The sequence below is a fragment of the Clarias gariepinus genome, chromosome 3 (genome assembly GCF_024256425.1).
Source record: "Clarias gariepinus isolate MV-2021 ecotype Netherlands chromosome 3, CGAR_prim_01v2, whole genome shotgun sequence".
NCBI classification, from domain to species: domain Eukaryota; kingdom Metazoa; phylum Chordata; class Actinopteri; order Siluriformes; family Clariidae; genus Clarias; species Clarias gariepinus.
In genome coordinates, this window is record NC_071102.1 from 27,074,890 (window position 1) to 27,093,176 (window position 18,287).

The 18,287-nt window shown below is 39.3% G+C and overlaps 1 protein-coding gene across 3 annotated transcripts in view; it reads left to right on the plus strand.

Moving 5' to 3' along the window:
- ctnnal1 (catenin (cadherin-associated protein), alpha-like 1) overlaps positions 1–18,287 on the plus strand; it is a 63,824-nt gene that overhangs the window by 12,476 nt on the left and 33,061 nt on the right. For all 3 annotated transcript variants that reach the window (XM_053491857.1, XM_053491858.1, XM_053491859.1), the window contains exon 2: positions 17,501–17,690. In XM_053491857.1, the coding sequence (XP_053347832.1) occupies positions 17,501–17,690 (190 nt within the window). The remainder of the gene's footprint in view (positions 1–17,500; positions 17,691–18,287) is intronic.

Below are 18,287 nucleotides of genomic sequence, written 5' to 3' on the forward strand. Positions count from 1 at the left end.
CACTAAAAGGGAGAACGGAACAGGGTCAGAGGTTAAACCTCCGAGGCTAAGACCTGCACACGTTCTTTATTTCACTGTACTGTGTGAGTTATCGCCTACAGACTTGAACTTCTAAGCACTGTAAAGACACTCTGCCAGTAAATCATGCTCCTGCTTCTTCAGTTCAGGCTTAATAACTTTGAAGTAAAACACTTCTAAGCAATGACTTTTTAATGAGGATTTCTGACTGATGTAAGTGAGGAGACTGAAAAATAGGTTTCGGTCCGCCTCAGGTAGGAACGCAGCTCTGGACACGTGACATCGCTCTGGGCTCGGGAAGACCTTAAACACTCGTGGACGTTAATTGTGTAAACACTTGAAAAATGGTCTCAGCAAGGAGATTATAGCTCCCCGTTCTTTTCGGATCAATATCTCATTCGCTCTGTTTTCCATTTTACTTAAACAAGGCCACTATGACACACCTAAAATCTCGCTCCATTGTAATCAATCGCCCAAAAAAACACAACAAAACAGGAAGACAGTATGTATAATCACTCTTTGGTTGAGTATATCCTGTTTAAAATAGGTTTTTAATGATTCAGTTAGGAACGTAAGATCAATCGGACAATTTCTGTTGCGAATAATGAATAGTCAGTGTTATTTCTAACATGCAGCTCTTTTTTATTCTTTTCTTTGCATTGGGATAACACGCCATAACGCATTTAATATACACAGTTTGGCCAAAAAAAGTTACACACACACTAATATTTCATTTATCTTTAGTTATGATGCACAATGTTGTGGCCAATTCATGCATAAAAATGACTTCTCATGCTCCTCTAACCTTTTTAAAAAGGAGATTGTTTCTAGAAACAATCTATTGCAGATAGAACTAAGACTATGTGGATTAGGGCTTTACAATTAAACCGAAAACCAAGAGGAGAGTAAAATTCTGTTTTGAAAGTATTGAGCTAAATTCCATGATACACAACAACATTAAGACAACCCTATAGGATAGTGGAGATTTATTCCATCACCCTAGTTGGATAAAATCTCACTAAATGGTTAACCTCATCACCAATAATCATAATTTTAGAATCTAACTATACACGTAACAGTCATTGAATACATGCAGAAATAATAAAAAAAAAGTACATTCACGACTGTAAGGTGTTCATTAAGCAGAAAAACCTGATGCACTCACGGCCACCAAGCTTTTCTTCTTTTAAGGAAATTGGAGTCTAGGCTGTTGTGTTGCTTCGTTGCGCACACACACACACACACACACACACACATAGCACACGCAGAGACGCCGAGACGAAGAGAAAAAACATTACCCTCCTAAACTCTCAAAACTCTTTCACTGATTTGGCAAACAGGAGATGTGCACATGCCTGAAACATTTCTTTTGAAAGAAAAATCCAAAGGTTTTTCTTCTCTCTATATCAGGTTGTGGAGGACACTCCTGTCTGTTTCGTGTGTGTGTGTTGTTCCTTCCCATAGTTTTTATAGCTGCATTAAAACCCAGCAAGCTCTTTGAAACGAAGCAGTTTTCCAGGGAGAAGGTGGAACATATGGCTTTACTGCGGCTGAACCCGCCGAGTGGCGTCAGATAAAACGAACCCATGGCCTCTCAGGAAAACAAAGGCACATTGTATGAACACACATCGTGTGCACATAAGGATATGAGGTTTTAATATTTTATATGAAACCAAAGGCAAAGATTGGACCGGAAACGTCTCGTAATTTTAAAACTAGAAGAAAATTATTGACATTATTGCATTATTGTGCATTTCTTTAAATATCCTAACTTTCTTTCTTTTTCTTTCTCCTAGACCTCCTTTATTACTGTAAGTCAAGTAATAAACCACTAATGTGAACTGATTAGATACCGAGCTTGTACTGTATATTATACAAAGCAACAATAATTGATGAGCTTTAACTCAATTTTCCTCCATAAATACTCAAATGAAAGGCTAGTTTCCATGCCACACCTCTTTTAACAAATGATACTCCATCACATTCGAGTTCCCTGCGTTTACCCGGGAGTCCTGCTCTCAACCATAGAAGTGAGAGGTCAAACTGGAGGTTTCTTTGCACCATTCGTGAATCAAGACAGGTGATGAAGCATGAGAGAGGAAAAAAAAAAAGGTGACAAAAGCATAACGCGTCCTCAAGGTCGCTCAGGCGTTCTTCTGTAACACTGTTTAACGGAGACAGTCTGTGCTCTCTATCACACACTCGCCGCAGTGAGTCACCGCTAAACAATTCAGCCCAGCAATATGTTATCTTGAAGAAATCATCTATACTTCACTGTAACCTCAAGCACATACCTTATGGGCTCTTATGTATACAGTCTTACCGCTTTCATGCTAATCTCCATAGAAACTGCTGTCTGGAAACCAGAAATTCTTCTAATTAGAGAAATAAACAACTAGCATGACTAAAAGGTGATACTGTAATGCTTAACCATACGTGATGAGCTTATTGTTGTAAAAATAATTAAGGCACATTATTTTAATGCAACTGTTTTGTTTTACAACCTTACAGACTTTAACAGGCTGTCAAAACGTCGGGAAAATAACTAAGCCGTTTCAGATGGCACAGTGGCGTAGTGGTAAGCACTGTGGTCTTACACCAACTTCAGGGTCGAGGGTTCTCCCTGTGCTTGGTGGGTTTCTGCCAGATGATCTGGTTTCCTCCCACAGTCCAAAGACCTGCAGGTCAGGCTAATTGGCGTTCCCAAATTGCCCATAGTGTGTGTACGAGTGTGTGATGTAGAAAATAAATCCAAACCTGCGTCCAAACTTTTACCGTATCTTTTGTAACATTTAATAAAGCAGCTCAAAAGGGCTTTAAGAAACCGGGTTAAGCAAGAGTGTGCAATTTATTCTTTACTTCATTCATTCATTTTAATTCATCATACATCAAAATCTCATCTTGTACCTTAAAGACAGCTCATATTACTTTCCAAAGCTCCTGAAGGCCTCATTAACTAATTCTGGTGTTTTAAATGAGGAGATTGTGATTAATCTTAAATTTATCATGAGGACATAAGGACTTATGACTTCAGTCACTCGATAGTTCACGACTGGAGTCTCCTACCAACCTGAGCCTTCAGGAATGAACTGGACTGCATTTTAACTTTAACACATCTCCTGTTATACTGAACTTCCAGTCTCACACAGTATGATGCGGATCAATTCCTTCTGTCTGTTATTACCTGAATAAGGATGGGTTCCCTGTTGAGTCTGGTTCCTCTCATCGTTTCTTCCTATTACCATCTCAGGGAGTTTTTCCTTGCCACTGTCGCCGTCACATTATGAGATAAAACTGCAATCCTGGTCAACTCTAGGTGTACGTATACTAATCCAGATTTCCATTATTGCTTCATCTGCATTGTGATGTATGGTCTTGGCACTTCTTGTGGTTTATAGGATGGAAAAGTGCTGCTATTGGGACAGAAGTCTCTCTACCATTTAAATCCCCAAGGTTGAGACTACTGAACTGGAGGAGGCCTGAACTAACAGGAAGATGTGTTTGCAGCCTTCATTTTAATCAGTGGGTGGTCAAGATGTGTCATGGAAGAGAGACAGTCTAGATAATTGGCTACAGATGATTGGAGCCAAGCGGCGCAAAACCTGAAGGCTGTGGAGTTTGTAATCTTGTAGTCTCTTGTACTTTATGGCACTTCTCTAAACAAACATATCCAGTTACATGAGTTTAGTAAATAAGTGTAGCGTCTCGGCATTTTAGCAGTTTTCCCATGGCACGTTGCAGACTTTCCTGTCTGTCCTTGGCCATAAATAATCAAGCTTGGTGAGGACCTGAACTCTTTGAAAGGATGTATTGTACTCCATTAAATGTCCGCAATGAAAAGAAATTGTGTGGGAGTTGAAGCACGGAACGAGTAGGCAACCTTCAAGCAGCCGGTACTGCAGAGGACGCACGTGGCCTCACCAAATCTTAAAGGGAAACTGCAGCAAAACCAGGCCAGCACCAGTTTTATGCCTCAACAGCAAGGAAAGTCTTGTATTATTCTGAAAATCTTTGTTTGAGGTGAATACCAGTCACTCGTAATAGCTTCCCACACTCATTGCTAAAGTACTTAGTGATAGCTGGTACGGGAGTGTTCCTGGAGCTCTTAATAGTACACCCACATGAACAACACCATCAGGTGAACTAAATAACATTGATCACCAATTATACTCCAAACTGGTGACAGGATCATAGACACTAGAGATAGGGTATGGTAATATCCATCCCTAATAAAAAAAAGCGCTGGGATGAAAGGCCAGCCCACCTGGTAAGTTCCCTCAGAAATGGCAGCCTAGCAGAAATCACCGAATAAGTCAATGCTGGCTACAGTAGAATGGCACGGGAACACCGAATTCCACAGAGCCTTCACCCCACAACCCACAGCACCCAGAGGAATCGCTGCCAACTTCCTGGTGCCAGACACCACAGCACCATAGAGCTGCCCAGGTTCAAAAGGGGAACCAAAAACCGAGGTGGTTTCAATGTTTGTTTTAATGTTAAATGTTTAAATGCAAACATACTATGGATTGGTGGATGGATCGTTGGATGGATTGATAGATTGATTTATTAATAAAGACTTATAGGTGTAATAATTGGGGGAATTATCAGATACATCTCCACTCCTCTTTGTGGAACAGTTTCTGCTGCCTCCATCTCCCCAACCATTTTTTTCTCTTCATTTCTAAATTTTCCTTACTTCTGGTTTCTTCAATATAGCTCATATTTACATGATAGACAGGTTTTTATAAGAAAGCATGGTTTTATAGGGATCAAGCACATTTCTCCTGGGATCTCATGAGATGAAGTTCCATGTGTTTTTTGGGCAGAAGTTTGGAAACGCACAACTGCACCTAAACATGAATCAGGGGCCTCAGTTTGTGATGTCATGTTCACTGACACATATAAAGTGTCAGGAATGCATTGAAAATCCGAGCCCATGCTCAGTGCACTTCACTGTGACGCTTAAGTTCAGCCCAAATGCCTCAAATAATGAAAGCACTGTGTTGAAGGATGATGGTCATACAGTCGATTCTAAGGAAGCAAAAACACATACCTTTAGGATTAGCTAACTCTTGGCTTTTTCTCTTTAAACATATCCATTAAGTGAGTGAGTGTTAAACTGGTAAGTATTTTTTTTTTAATCCAGGGTATTTTTGTAGCCATATTACATCATCACTGCCCCCCTGGTTGGACTTAACACTCCTGTTCACTTTAACAACCGTGCCCATGTATGGGAGGAGCGGGGCAGCTGCTGTCCTCGACCTGTGTGAAGGATCCTTTGTGGAAACTCTGAGGGCTCATTGACAATTAGCGAGGAGAAAGTTGTATTGACCGAGAAGGGAAAAAACACACGTGGCTAGGTTGTTCTTCATAAGAGGCTTATGTTTTAATGAGGGCTTCACACGGGAGCACTTTCAGAGCTCTAATATTCTTCCTAAAAAAAGCGCTAGATAGAAAAATTCAAGGATTTCCCAGCATGACTGTCATGGGAGGACAAATGTACTGGTATTGAACTGAGATTGTACTCTTAAGACCTTTTTTTTTTTTCTTGCTAATTTTCAGCTCACACTCCAGCTAGGGCTGCAACTAACGATTATTTTGATTATCGATTAGTTGGTCGATTATGTTTTCGATTAATCGGATAACGCCTAACCACTTCTTTAATTTGATATTTTGCTTATAACTATTAAAAAAAAACATAAATCAGGTATTATTTATGTATAAAAAGAAACTTTTAAAAATGCAAAAGCCACATATAGAGTTTAATAATCTTTAATTTTGACATTTTAAATGAACACCTTAAATGAAAATATAATATATACAGTATAAATATATACAATATATATATATATATATATATATATATATATATATATATATATATATATACTTTAAAAAATACACTGATATATTCAGTTAATAAGATATAAACAGCTAAAATAATGTAATTTTGTATAATAAAATGATGTATGCATAAGTAAAACCACAGTAAATTACAAGTTAACTTTGTAGTAGACTATAAAAAAACTGTAGAAATGCATAAAGCTAATAGTCACAAATATACTGTTATTTGCATTCGCTGAAAACCACAACATTTACTAAATGTTATATTCTACTGTTATTCGCACTGTGTAAATTAGGCTACTCATTTAACTAATCACTATTGCTCATGAGGTGATTGCGCAATGTGATGCTAGCGAGTAGCCCGTGAACAGATCTAGCGCGCGACTGTCCCGAAGTTAGCAAACAGTTTAAACAAAAGCACTTAAACTATACAACTTTTACACGATGGAGATACAGTTTTTACCGAACCTGCTGACGTTTCGCCATCCGCAACACCAACACATTTTCTGTTTAAGTGTTCGTGCATGACATGCCATGAAAGCTCGGTCTTGCATAGCGTGCAGGTTACCGTCTTCTTAGAGGCGTTTAATGTAAATTGCTATCAAACCTTGGAGGACTCGGGGCGCGCGCTTTATCCTGCAGACGCTCCTGTAACATCCATTGCGCGAGCGGCTGTGTATCTGTGTGTATTTGTGCATCTTGTGGTCGCGGTCTTTAGTGACGTGAGCAGCCCAACTAATCGATAACCGCATTCGTTGACAACGAATTTCATTATCGATAATTATCGATTTTATCGATTAGTTGTTGCAGCCCTAACTCCAGCCCAGTTGGTGGCGATATTTTAAGTGGTAAATGTAAAAATTGATCAATTCTTTAAAAAATTTACCTTTGATGGAAAACACAAACGCTTTCATCTTTTGAAAATACTCGCATTTTTCCAGACTACTTCTTCATTTTCTTCTGTTTATGGACAGTTGGTCTATTACGCCACCTACTGGACTGGATTGTGGAGTAGACAGAAAAAATATTATCGCTGTGTCATTTAATCAATCGACAAATCAAGTTACACATCAGTTTAATGTTTATTATATACTTTGAGTCGTTTTTAATTCTTTAAAACCTGTATGAAAAATAGTTGCCTGAGACAATTTAGACAAACATTAGTGAACACTATTGAATGAAGTTAAAAATAAAAAATGAATTACTTTACCGACAGTCAGTACCTATGATTCACATGTCTAGCCGCTGTGGAGAAGTTTGTCTTGTTGCTGGGACTCTAGATGATGTGTGCGCTAGCTGAGGATGATACGACTGAGCTGAACTGAACTGAGCAATGTTCCACCAGTCACAAGGACTGACAGGAACGGAGATTAGACTGGGCATCTGTCCAGCACCTTATCTAATCTTTGTGATGTACAATCTGGGCTACAACAGTTAGGATTGTTGTTTTAACCACTGCTGTGGGCCAAGGGACTCCTTATAACATTTTACTGTAGACTGTGTTAAAACCTTGCACGTTATTATTATTATTATTATTCTTATCATTATGCATGCTTTTTTTCTTCTTTAGAGAATATATATATATATACATTTAACAGTCCTCATCTTTTTCACTATTCTATTCCGCCATGAAACAAGATAAGACATTTTGATTCTACTTCTTGGAAAAAAAGATCCCCCTTAGGGAAGTTCTTTATTGCCTTGATTGTTCAGTTGCTTTCACACTTCTCCAAAGTACGAACAGCAGCGTGACTAGCTCTTCGTTATTTAAAGTGCCTGACTTTGCTTTTTAAAACATTTCCCAGAAATGTTCCAAAAGTTTTCCAAAAGCTCATTAGTTTAAGAGGTTTGGATTGTGTGTTTAATTGCTCCTTTTAGAACTTATTTTAGGCATACAGTGTGCCCATTTCTGCTCCTTTTCCTATGAATAGGCAAGATGTGCCCTGATCTTTTCTTTTTTTTTCTTCGCCTAGTGTGAACGCAAACAGCCTCAACATGTCTGTATGGAAGAGAAGCTCAGGCACTGCATGGTTTACTGGAAACATATGAAGTGCCAGAGGATTAAAAGGGAAAGAAAGATATTACTTCACTGCCCATCAACCGTGGCACACCAGGGGCTCTTGTACAGCTCGTGTCCTGCCTGACCTGGCACGCTGTGCCTGTTCCACTGTCTGATCTTAATTATCTGGCCTTCTTCAGGCTGGATACAGACTAACACACTTAGCATCATCTAATCTGGGCTGTGGAGACAATATGGTCCCGCTATTAAAACGTGTACTCAGCATGAACCCTCTTCGCTTCCACGCTCGCCTGCCCTCCCCATCGAACAATCTTGTTTTTGCATCAAATTGCTGAGGATGAGGCAACGAGGGTAATGAGGTTTCTCCCTTATACACATTAAAAGCCAGGAAACATGGCTCATTGAAAAGCACGAGGCACAATGTCACCTCTTGCTGGGATTTTTGCTGCAACTTGCCAAATGTCCATCTGTGTGGCTGATGAGTGTAATGAGAGAGCATTATGGCGTCTGCTAGCTTTATGAGCTTCCTCCCCCTCCATCCTCTAGCCTAGCGTGTCACTGAAAGAGAGTGCATGGCATTGGCAGGAGCTGACTGCCTCTGTGATCAGATGTGATCAGATGTGACACGGTTCCCCGTAAAGGGAAATGAAAGAGGGACCTTTTTCATTCTGGCCTCTGATAACACACCAAGGTAAAAGTCTCTTATAGATAGTTTTATCGGTAAGAGTGAATTAAATCATGGGACACTTTGATGTACAAATATGGCTGCTATATGAGAAGCTGGATAAATGTCTAGATTAATGCTTCACAAGTAATTGCATAAAAATCTAAATCGGAATATCAACCTGTGCAGTTATTTAAATCTGCAGTTTATTACAGGTAATACACACATAGTCAGGAATTTATGTAGAGTTTGTTAATACTTTAAGTATTTGAAACTTTGGCATACGAATGCCGTCCCTTAATGCCGAGTTTTAATAGTAAAATTGGAGTAAGCTTCTACAAACCCCTGTAAAAAATGAAAAAAAAAAAAGAAAATATTTTAAATTCATGTTGCAATTTTGCATTTTAGAATAATACACTTTTTTAGATTTATGTCTCTTGATGTCAAATCCAAATTGTTTAGTTCCATCTGAATGATAATTAAAATCCTTGAAAGTTTTGAATAAAAAAAAAAATGTTACGGATGCTACATAAAAGGGCATGAAATTGTATTTAGTAAATGTGTTTCTTTTTTTATCTAATAAAAAAAACCAAGGGTCAACTCCAGGGGTCTTCAGTGTTCTTGTTAAGGGCTGGTGTATTTCCCCTTAATCCGAGTCATATAAGAGTTGATTACAGTCCACTTCTTTAACATTCTCATAATATAGTAATCAAAGTCTGCGTAGTGCATCATTAAATGCACCGATTTATTTTTATGCAACCGGTAACACACAGGAAGATGAACAAATAATGAGCAAAAGTTGGCAGTCTTTGGAAAGCAATTAGACATGATGGATGAAATGGAGCGCCTCCTCGGGATATTGCCAACGTGAACGTGATGCGCTCCCTTCTTCTTTTTCAGACATTTTTCTCCAGAATCTTAAATATCCCTTCTCAGCAGAATGATGTGCATCTCGGCCCCTTGAGCCTGATTTCATCCTATACCATCAGTCCTGCAAACACACACACACACACACACACACACACACACACACACACACACACACACACACACACACGCACAAACTCATACATTTGAGTCAAATGACAGAAGACTGATATTGGCGCAGCTCTATTGTTCTGTTTCCTTTCTAACACAATCCATCAGGAACGGTGGGAGATGCTGCCAAGTGCCTTTGCTTTTATTCTTCTGATTTTAAGTTCAGATTATCCTCGCTTTCTAAAGCATTGGCTTCTTTTATCTCGGAAGTAGAGGTTCGATTTGGTGACGCATTCCACTCTGGGATGGATCATACTTGTGTGTGTATAATGAGGTGCTTATAAAAGTTTCTTTGCTACAGTTTGTGTGTGTGTGTGTGTGTTGAAAGAATTTAAAATGTGGTTAGAATTTTGTCAAATTGCCATCATTGTGTTGACTTAAAACCTTGAAGTGACCAGACGCTGCTTTTCTTTCATGTGGAAATATTCTTGAGGAATCTGACAAAGCAGGTCCACCAGATGAGAATGTTCACATCCTACAGGATAAAACCAATACTCCAGGATAAATTGCTTCCTTTTGTTTTTGCAAAGAAAAAGCATGTGTTATAAGCTGTACAGGTGTCTAAGCATTATGTTATGACACTTCAATGCATTATATTTCTTTAAACGGGATAATGGGTTCAAACACTGGGGGGTTTATTTAGTCCTACAACAAGAACTTTATCCATCTTATCAGTTAACACACACTCACTCACATGCACACACACAGTGAGTGCTCTCACCACAGCTGGAATATTCTTCTGCAACACCACCCAATTCGCTCCATCTGACTGCTCTGCTTCACCATTAGCCCATGATTACTTAACATGCCTAATGACCTCTAATAACCCAAACAAGCTTTCTGGAACGGTTTTATTATAAATTGAAATAATGACGATTGTGTTTTGCTGCATTAGGACGTATAAACATATCGTATCACCCCTGGGAATTACATTTAGACCCATAAACCAAAAATTGAGCTTGTGCCCCTGCCTCATTAACTACAGACATCTTTCACTGACTAAGTAAGGATTAAAATACAGCAGGCACGCTTGTACAGGAAAACAATCCATGAATGCTTCATTGCTTTCCATAAGCAGCTTGTCTCACTGTTGTTCCTCTAACAGCACAGCAATTTGGTACCAAGAAAATGTTTTTTTTTCTTTTTTTTTTTAAGTATTAAAGATCCAATATTTTATTACTTCTAGACCAAATTAAGACCAAGTTCTTAGAGCTTCTACCTTGGTCTAGATCTGAAAGACCCCTCAGATAAACATTCTGTATAGCTTTTACTCCTCATCCAAACACACTGTTTCAGTGTCTATGTAAATGTGCTCCAGCTGAGCCATGCCTCACCATAGAACAGCAGAGCTGAGTAACAGATTGTCAGATGAGGAGATCTTCCTTTATGAGGTCACAGTAGGGAGACAACGTAATTGGCTTATTTAAGCCAATCTAAAAATAGAATGCACTAGGAATAGCTGGGTAGGAATGAGAAGTCACTGATCAGGGGAGGAAGCATTTAATAGTTTTAAATAATTTTTTTTTGGGAAGACTGGACTGGAGAGTCAGCTTTAAAGGACCGGGAAGTTGAGGAGAGTAAAGATCTATAGGTGGCGGTGATGCAACTTAAAGAGTTCCAACTCAAAACAGAACCGGACCGAAAGGAGATGTGTTGAGAAGAGTGTGAGGAAGTGCAGGATAAAGCAGATAAAGAGTTCAAGACACAGAACAAGACAAGATCAAGCCCTTCCTGACACTACCCTCCCAGGCTTGGAACCGGCACTGCATCCTGGAAATGGAACCCAGGCCTTCCGCATGGCAGGCGAAACACCTACCACTGAGCCACCAGTGCCCACTAACTACTTTAACTAATGTAACCTACTCGATTCCATTCAACAGCAAAGAAGACAAAAAAGAATACAATAGAGGAAGACAGAGCAGGAAAGTCTATATATATATAGAGAGAGAGCTTCACCCCAACCTCTAGACGTGGAGGAGCAGTGGGAATTTGGAAAGGTTGAGTACACTGTGGAAAAAGTGTTTCAGATAATGGAGAAAGAAGACAAGAAGAAAGTATTCGATGGGTTTCTTAAGGGCGATGGGACTAGAAATGAGGATTTAAACCAGACAGGAAGATGAGGGAGATCACGATCAGAAGGTGGTGGTAATGCTACATGGTGGATGCCAAGTGCCGATAATAACAACAACAACAAGAAAAAAGAAGAATACAATAGGAAAAAAGAAAACAAAGAAAGGAAAGTTTTGTTTTATGCTTTTTTTTGTGGAGATCCATCAGAACATTTGAAAGCTGTGGTTTGCCTTGTAGCCGACGCTGCTGTCAGAGCTGCTGTTCTAGGAAACTAATCAACACTTTCTGATCTAAAAATTCATCAGCACTAAGATTTTAAAAAAAAATGGTTAATATACTTGTTTTTTGTTTTGTACACCCTGATGTTAAAGTCCAAGTGCACCTTGTCTTCTGATCTGTTGTTCAGTAAATGTCAAATTAATATATACAGTAGATAAGGAGATTAGGTTTTTGATTAAACGAGAAGTTTAGATAGTAAGTCGAGCGAGAGTCGCCAGCGAGAGTGGTGTGTTTTGGTGGGTTGAGTCTAGCGCTGAATCAGTATCCTGTTTCACGCCCTCCCTCCTGTTTACACAGGCCTGCTGGCCATGTGCTACTCCACCAGCAGGAAGCTATGGGTGTTCTACCACTGTGAGCACGCACACACACACACACACACACACACATGCACAAAACCTCATGTTTTTTAGTGTCTTCCTTTTATTCACCATCACACCCACATCACATCCGTCCACTTTTAATTTCTCATGTAAACACGTGGACACATAATCAGGTTCTAATTGAAGTGAAGATCTTTCAGACACACATGCAGGGGCAGACACACTGGAGCCTCTATTGTGTAGACATGGATCCAGTCAAATGCCTGACTTTAGAGTTAGGGACTGAGCTGCTGTAGACTTCAGTGGGGCAATAATTCTACTACTGCTCTGTTTTTTGGATAGTGTACCAAATGACAGACCGGTAAACTTGTGTAAGTGGATTTTGTAAATAAGACCCTTAAAATTTTTAATAATAACACATATACGCTTATACAGAAGACTTGTGCATGTGTTAAGGGGGATGCATTGGACATCTAATTGTGTATTTGAGTTTTCAGATATGGAAGGTAGAATAAAAGTTATACTTTTATATTTTGTAAATGTTACCACTACTAGAATATGGGAATATTATTATTCATTTTTCTGGTCATAAAAAATATAATGCGTGATCATGTGCTTATGCTATTTATTTGCTAATGTGATCCATTAATTTATTTATTTTTGCTCAGTCATGTTTGTATAGTTGGGTAAAATTTGATAAAAGTTCAGTTCATCAGATTTGTTTATTTTGTGCTGAAAAAAAAGGATATGTCACTCTATACTGCAGAATCATGAGCCCAATATATGTTTGATAAAAAATGCAAATAAATAAATGGTTAAAACTCTTTAAAATTGAGTTTAAATATTGTGTTGGTGGTGGTGTAAGTAAGCGTGTTGGTGATAGGAATACAGGCACCTGAAGCAACCAATGTACGGCTAGCGTACAATCTAATGTATTTAGAGTCTTTTAATTTAAATTTTATTATTATTATTTTTTTTAAATATTTTTTTTCTTATTAAAACACCAAAGTACAAATACACACTAGTGATAGGAAGTTTAAATCATCTTATTTACTCAGTTCTTTAAATCTCGTTCATCAAAATGAACAAATCTTTTTAGTCATTTAGTTCATTTTGTTTTTTTGATCAGAAATAAAATGAAATTTTCAATAAACAGACTCTCAACATGTCTACATACACAAATTTTGGCTATAGTTCTATTAATAAAAATATTACAGTGCAGCAAAGGACATATTATGATAAACAGAATAAGTAGCTCACCTCTCATATCTTCTGGTCCAAGTCAAACGTTTTCTTCTTTTTAATCTATTGCACTGCATAGCATCTAAGGGAGTCACATGACAAAAAAAACGAATGATTCGGACCAAAAGACTTAGGTAAGTCTCATGTCTGTTTCCTGTACATACCCTACGGAGGTTTTGCGATGCTTTGTGCATGTGCACCCAGTAGATGACCAAATCAAACTCCGAGACTATTTGTTCTCCTGAGTCACGTTAAAGATCCGTTCAAAAGAACTAAATTACATGGTAGAATAAATGTTAACGATCCACAATATGTCTATAACCCTGTATTATTATTTTTTTTTGTGTGTGTTTGCATGACCAGTTCTTCACCAGAAACCCGCCTATGGAAGTAAGATTGCTTTTGGCTCCGACACCAAACATGCTGAGTACATTTTCATTTAAAGTTCGGTGTAACAGAATTTTGTTAAATGCATACCCAGGTAGCTAAATCGCTCAGCAGGACCTGGCGGTAAAAGAACAACAGTGTGAGGAGGGAAAATATTTTTTGGGAACAATTCATTTAGACCCAAATGTTTTTTCTGCGTGGTGCCTCTACCTTAAAAATAGAAATACGAGTCTGTACAAGGTGTTCAAGTCAAACCAGGACTTTTGATTGTGCAGAATAACAGAACACATGAGAGTAAAATCTACCTTTATTCCTTTATATAATCTCCTGCCACACTAATGCACTTATCCCACTGTTACACTAGTGCTTGGATACCATCAAGGTAGAAAGTTTTCTTAGTACGGCAGAGCTGTGATCGGACTGCCTGCTTCACGTCTGAAACGCTGGCCTCCCAGGAACTCCTTTAATGGCCCAAACATGTGGAAATGGCTTGGAGCGAGGTCAGGACTGTACAGGTGGATGTGGAAATAACTCCTCACATCCTTTGATTTTTTTCAATGGACCCTGAGCCACCTTGGCCCAGGATTGTAATTCACTGACATACAGCCATGTATTTTACTGTGTTTATGAGTCTCATCACCATACTGTGCTTAAAGTCTTCTGTAAATGTCAATGGGTTTCACACCTTCACTCACAAGAAAAATTATCATAAGTCCTGGTTTGACTTGCACCTTTACACCTACTCATCGGTATAATTATTGTCCAAATCAGTCAATCTTGTTTCAGCAGAACAATCCATAAGACCGTGCAGATACACGTCAACATTCAGATTAAATATCAGTATGGAGAAACACGATCTCCGTGTCGTTGACTTCAGCATGGGTGTTGGTGTTATATGGGGTGGTGTGAGGATTAGTGAAACTAACAACTCAGACAGTTGCAAAAAAAAAAAAAAACCCGTAAAAGCATCCAGTAAGCAGCAGTTGTTGTTCATTGTGGTTTAATGGTTAAGCAGAGAATGAACAAAACTGGTGGGTTGTAAATCGATGGAGAAATTGTTGTCTGGTCTTTTGTCCGATTTCCAACTGTCCAGCTTAAGTGAGTCTGTCCTCAGTCTTGCCTCAGAGTCCTGTTTATGGTTGACTTTTTGTTGTTGTTGTCATAACCCATCTACCTGAAGTTGACTTGTGCTTTCTAAGATGCTTTTTATGCTGACCATGATTGTACAGAGTGTCTGAGCGTCAGGTTTCAGTAGGTTCAAACCCTTTAATTTTACAGTTTCACCATTGGAAGGGTGTTCCCAGACACACACACACACACACACGCGCAGACACATGCACAAAAAAACCAGACTGTGTGCTATCACTCTGTTCGGCGTTACCCTCTAGGGAATATCTTTAACACTCTTATGGAATCATAACGCTGAGAGAAGTAACCGTTAGTGGTAATGCAGACGGATCGAATATGCCTGAGTTGAACAAATCGGAATCCAGAGAGCGTAAAGTTCCTTCCTATCCTGGGTACAAGACACTGCTGAACGGGAGAAATTAAACCCAGCGTGTCTGACAGTCTTAAGCCTGGCTTTTTTTTTTTTGTTTGTTTTTTAGTCTGTGTTGTTTATATTCTTTAATGATTAATAGTCGTCTTGTATGCAGTACAAACCGATAAGAGAGAGCGTATGTCATTCAGCGATAATGTAGTTGACAAATAGCGGCGACGCCGATAAGTAGCAAAAGCCGTCGTGATTGATTTGCTAATAATCACCGCTTTCTTGGTGCTCGATATAGTATGATCCCGCAGCGTTGCTTCCGTTACAGGTGTCCGTTAGCTCCGAGCTCAGCGCCTGCCCTTAGGGGGGGTGAGGTGGGGAGATGTCAATCTTGCAGGCGGAAATCGAAAAATAGATATGTAATGCATAATTGATGGATTTAATCCCAGCACTGAGGGAAGACCATCGGCGTAAAGGCATTTGTCAAGCTGTGAGACTGCAGAGTTCCTTACTAATATAAATAAAGACAGAAGACCTCATCTCTTTTAGACTCTCATCATTCTAACTTGTTTATCAAAATTATATTAACCAGTTGAATACTAAACGGTTCCAAAGAGCTTTCTCTATATAATCCCCTGCTACACTAAAGCACTTATCTCAGTGTCACTAGTGCTTGGATACCATCAAGGTATAAATGTTTTCAGTAGGGGAGCCATGATCGACTGCCTGTTTTACGCTGGCCTCCCAGGAACTCCTTGGAGCGAGGTCAGGACTGTACGGGGGTGTAGCGGTAACCTTCAGCCAAGTTTGTGTTATGTGCAGTATTGTCCTTCAAAAACAAGGCCTTTGATGATCGAACCATACTGGTTTATTCTAGGAGCAGTCCGCTGGATAACTGAAACGACTACAGGAGACTCCGAGCCACCTCGGTTGGGATCATCATTCATTGATGTACAGTCTTCTTTAAAACGTTTGCACCATTCTGATGTTAGGAGTCTCACCATACTGTGCTTCTGTAAATGTAGATCAGCTTTACTCCATGCACAAGAAAATGCATCGCAAGTTCAGTTAGACTTGTCACGAGTTACTGTGTAAGAGAATGCTGTCATGTAAATGATGTACTTATTTATTATGTTCGTGCACATATATTTCAAGGGCATTTAGAGAAATGCAGTTATTTTATATTATGGCTTGATGAAAAGCGATGCAGAACAAGTCTGTAAATCGAGACAAAGAAGGATAGCTATTCATCAGGAAAACAGGGGGATGTTTTAATTTGTGTCTGTGATTGCTGAGCTGCATAATATTTGACATTTTCAGCTCTCTGTGAGCTTATGGAAGTTAGAAGCTGCAGAAAGCATGCTATAATGGTGATATTACCACCCCCTCAGGATTGCACTTTTAGTTATGTTTTGTAATTCACACAGAATTTGGCGTTAAGAGACGGCACAGCGTGCGCTTTCAGGCAGCGCGTAGCTTCCTGGACTTAGAGTCTAGTTTACATTTAGGCATTTGGCAGACGCCCTTATCGAGAGCAGCTTACATTTTTATCTCTGAGCAGTTGAGAGTTAGGGGCCTTGCTCAAGGGCCCAATAGTGGTAACTGGTCGTGGGGTTTGAACCTGTCCAATGCCTAGACCACTGAGCTACCCCTGACCCCTGACCCCCGACCCCTCTGCATGTGTTGGAAGTATTTTGCATACTATCGATTTCAAAACAACACAAACAGGTCATGAGTGTTCAGGTGTTATTGGTGCCCATTTACTGTACATCACTCACCAAACTCGAAGCTCGCTGTCTCCCCATAGACTGTCATCCTGGCGTTTAACCGAGCTGCCTTTAAACCCCGCCTCTAGGATCGGCTCCCATTTTAGAGCTCCGGTCATCTAACCGGATCATGGAATTATTATTTTTACATTGTACATTCTCATAACGCTAAAAAAAGCCCAGTACTGTCTGTTTTACTCCGAAACACTTTAAAAACGCTTGTCCCTGCTGATCAGTCTCGATCAGTCCCTTCAGTTCATCGTTTTTGATGCAATACACTTCTAACCCTAACGTTGATGTGTCAAACATCAGGCAACAACTGTTTTTTTTTTTCCCCTTACAAGTGTGTCTTGTTCATTCTAGATAACCACCCTGATTAATCACAAGGACAAGCTGAAGAAAAACGAGAAGACCTCGCGGGCTATCCAGAGGGTCGGCCAGGCGGTCAGCGCCGCCGTGAGTCGCTTCGTTGCCGTCGGAGAGGCCATTGCACTGGAGAACGAGGAATTAAAGGAAGAAATGGGTCACGCCTGCTTTGAGGCCAGGCGAGCAGGTGGGTCCGGAGTTAACCACGCTATGAACTTCACAAACCCTTTCATTTAATACACTTGTGTGTAAAGTGCAGCTCAGCTCTCTAAGACACACAGAGGCCGTTAAAGAGGGTCAAACTTGGTTACATTGTATCGGGTGGTTACGTCCTTAGTATATAGCACAAGTTCTGAAAGCCAGGGGGATAAATTACAGCGTATTTATTATTGAATTTTTATATTAATTAGTCTGTTTGACTGGCCCCTTCCATTTGATCCCAACTTTAACAAATCAAACTCATTTAGCCTATAAATAATGCCAGCTTGGAGCTAATATCCTCTGTGTGTGTAAAGTTGTAAACAACAATGGCTCATGAAAATGATATTCATAAAATGAATCTGTATCGAGATAAATCAATGCCACTGACCCGCTCAATCTTTAGCATGCGGTGATGAAGCGTAGTTTGTAGAGTTTAACACTACATTATTTTTAAAGTAATAATAGTCTAAACAAAAATAAGCTCTATAAGGCATTGTTTATAAAAAAATAGTATATTATTATGTTATTATATTTATTTATGCTTTGCATGGCAATAATAACAGCGCTTAGCTGATTCCTCTTC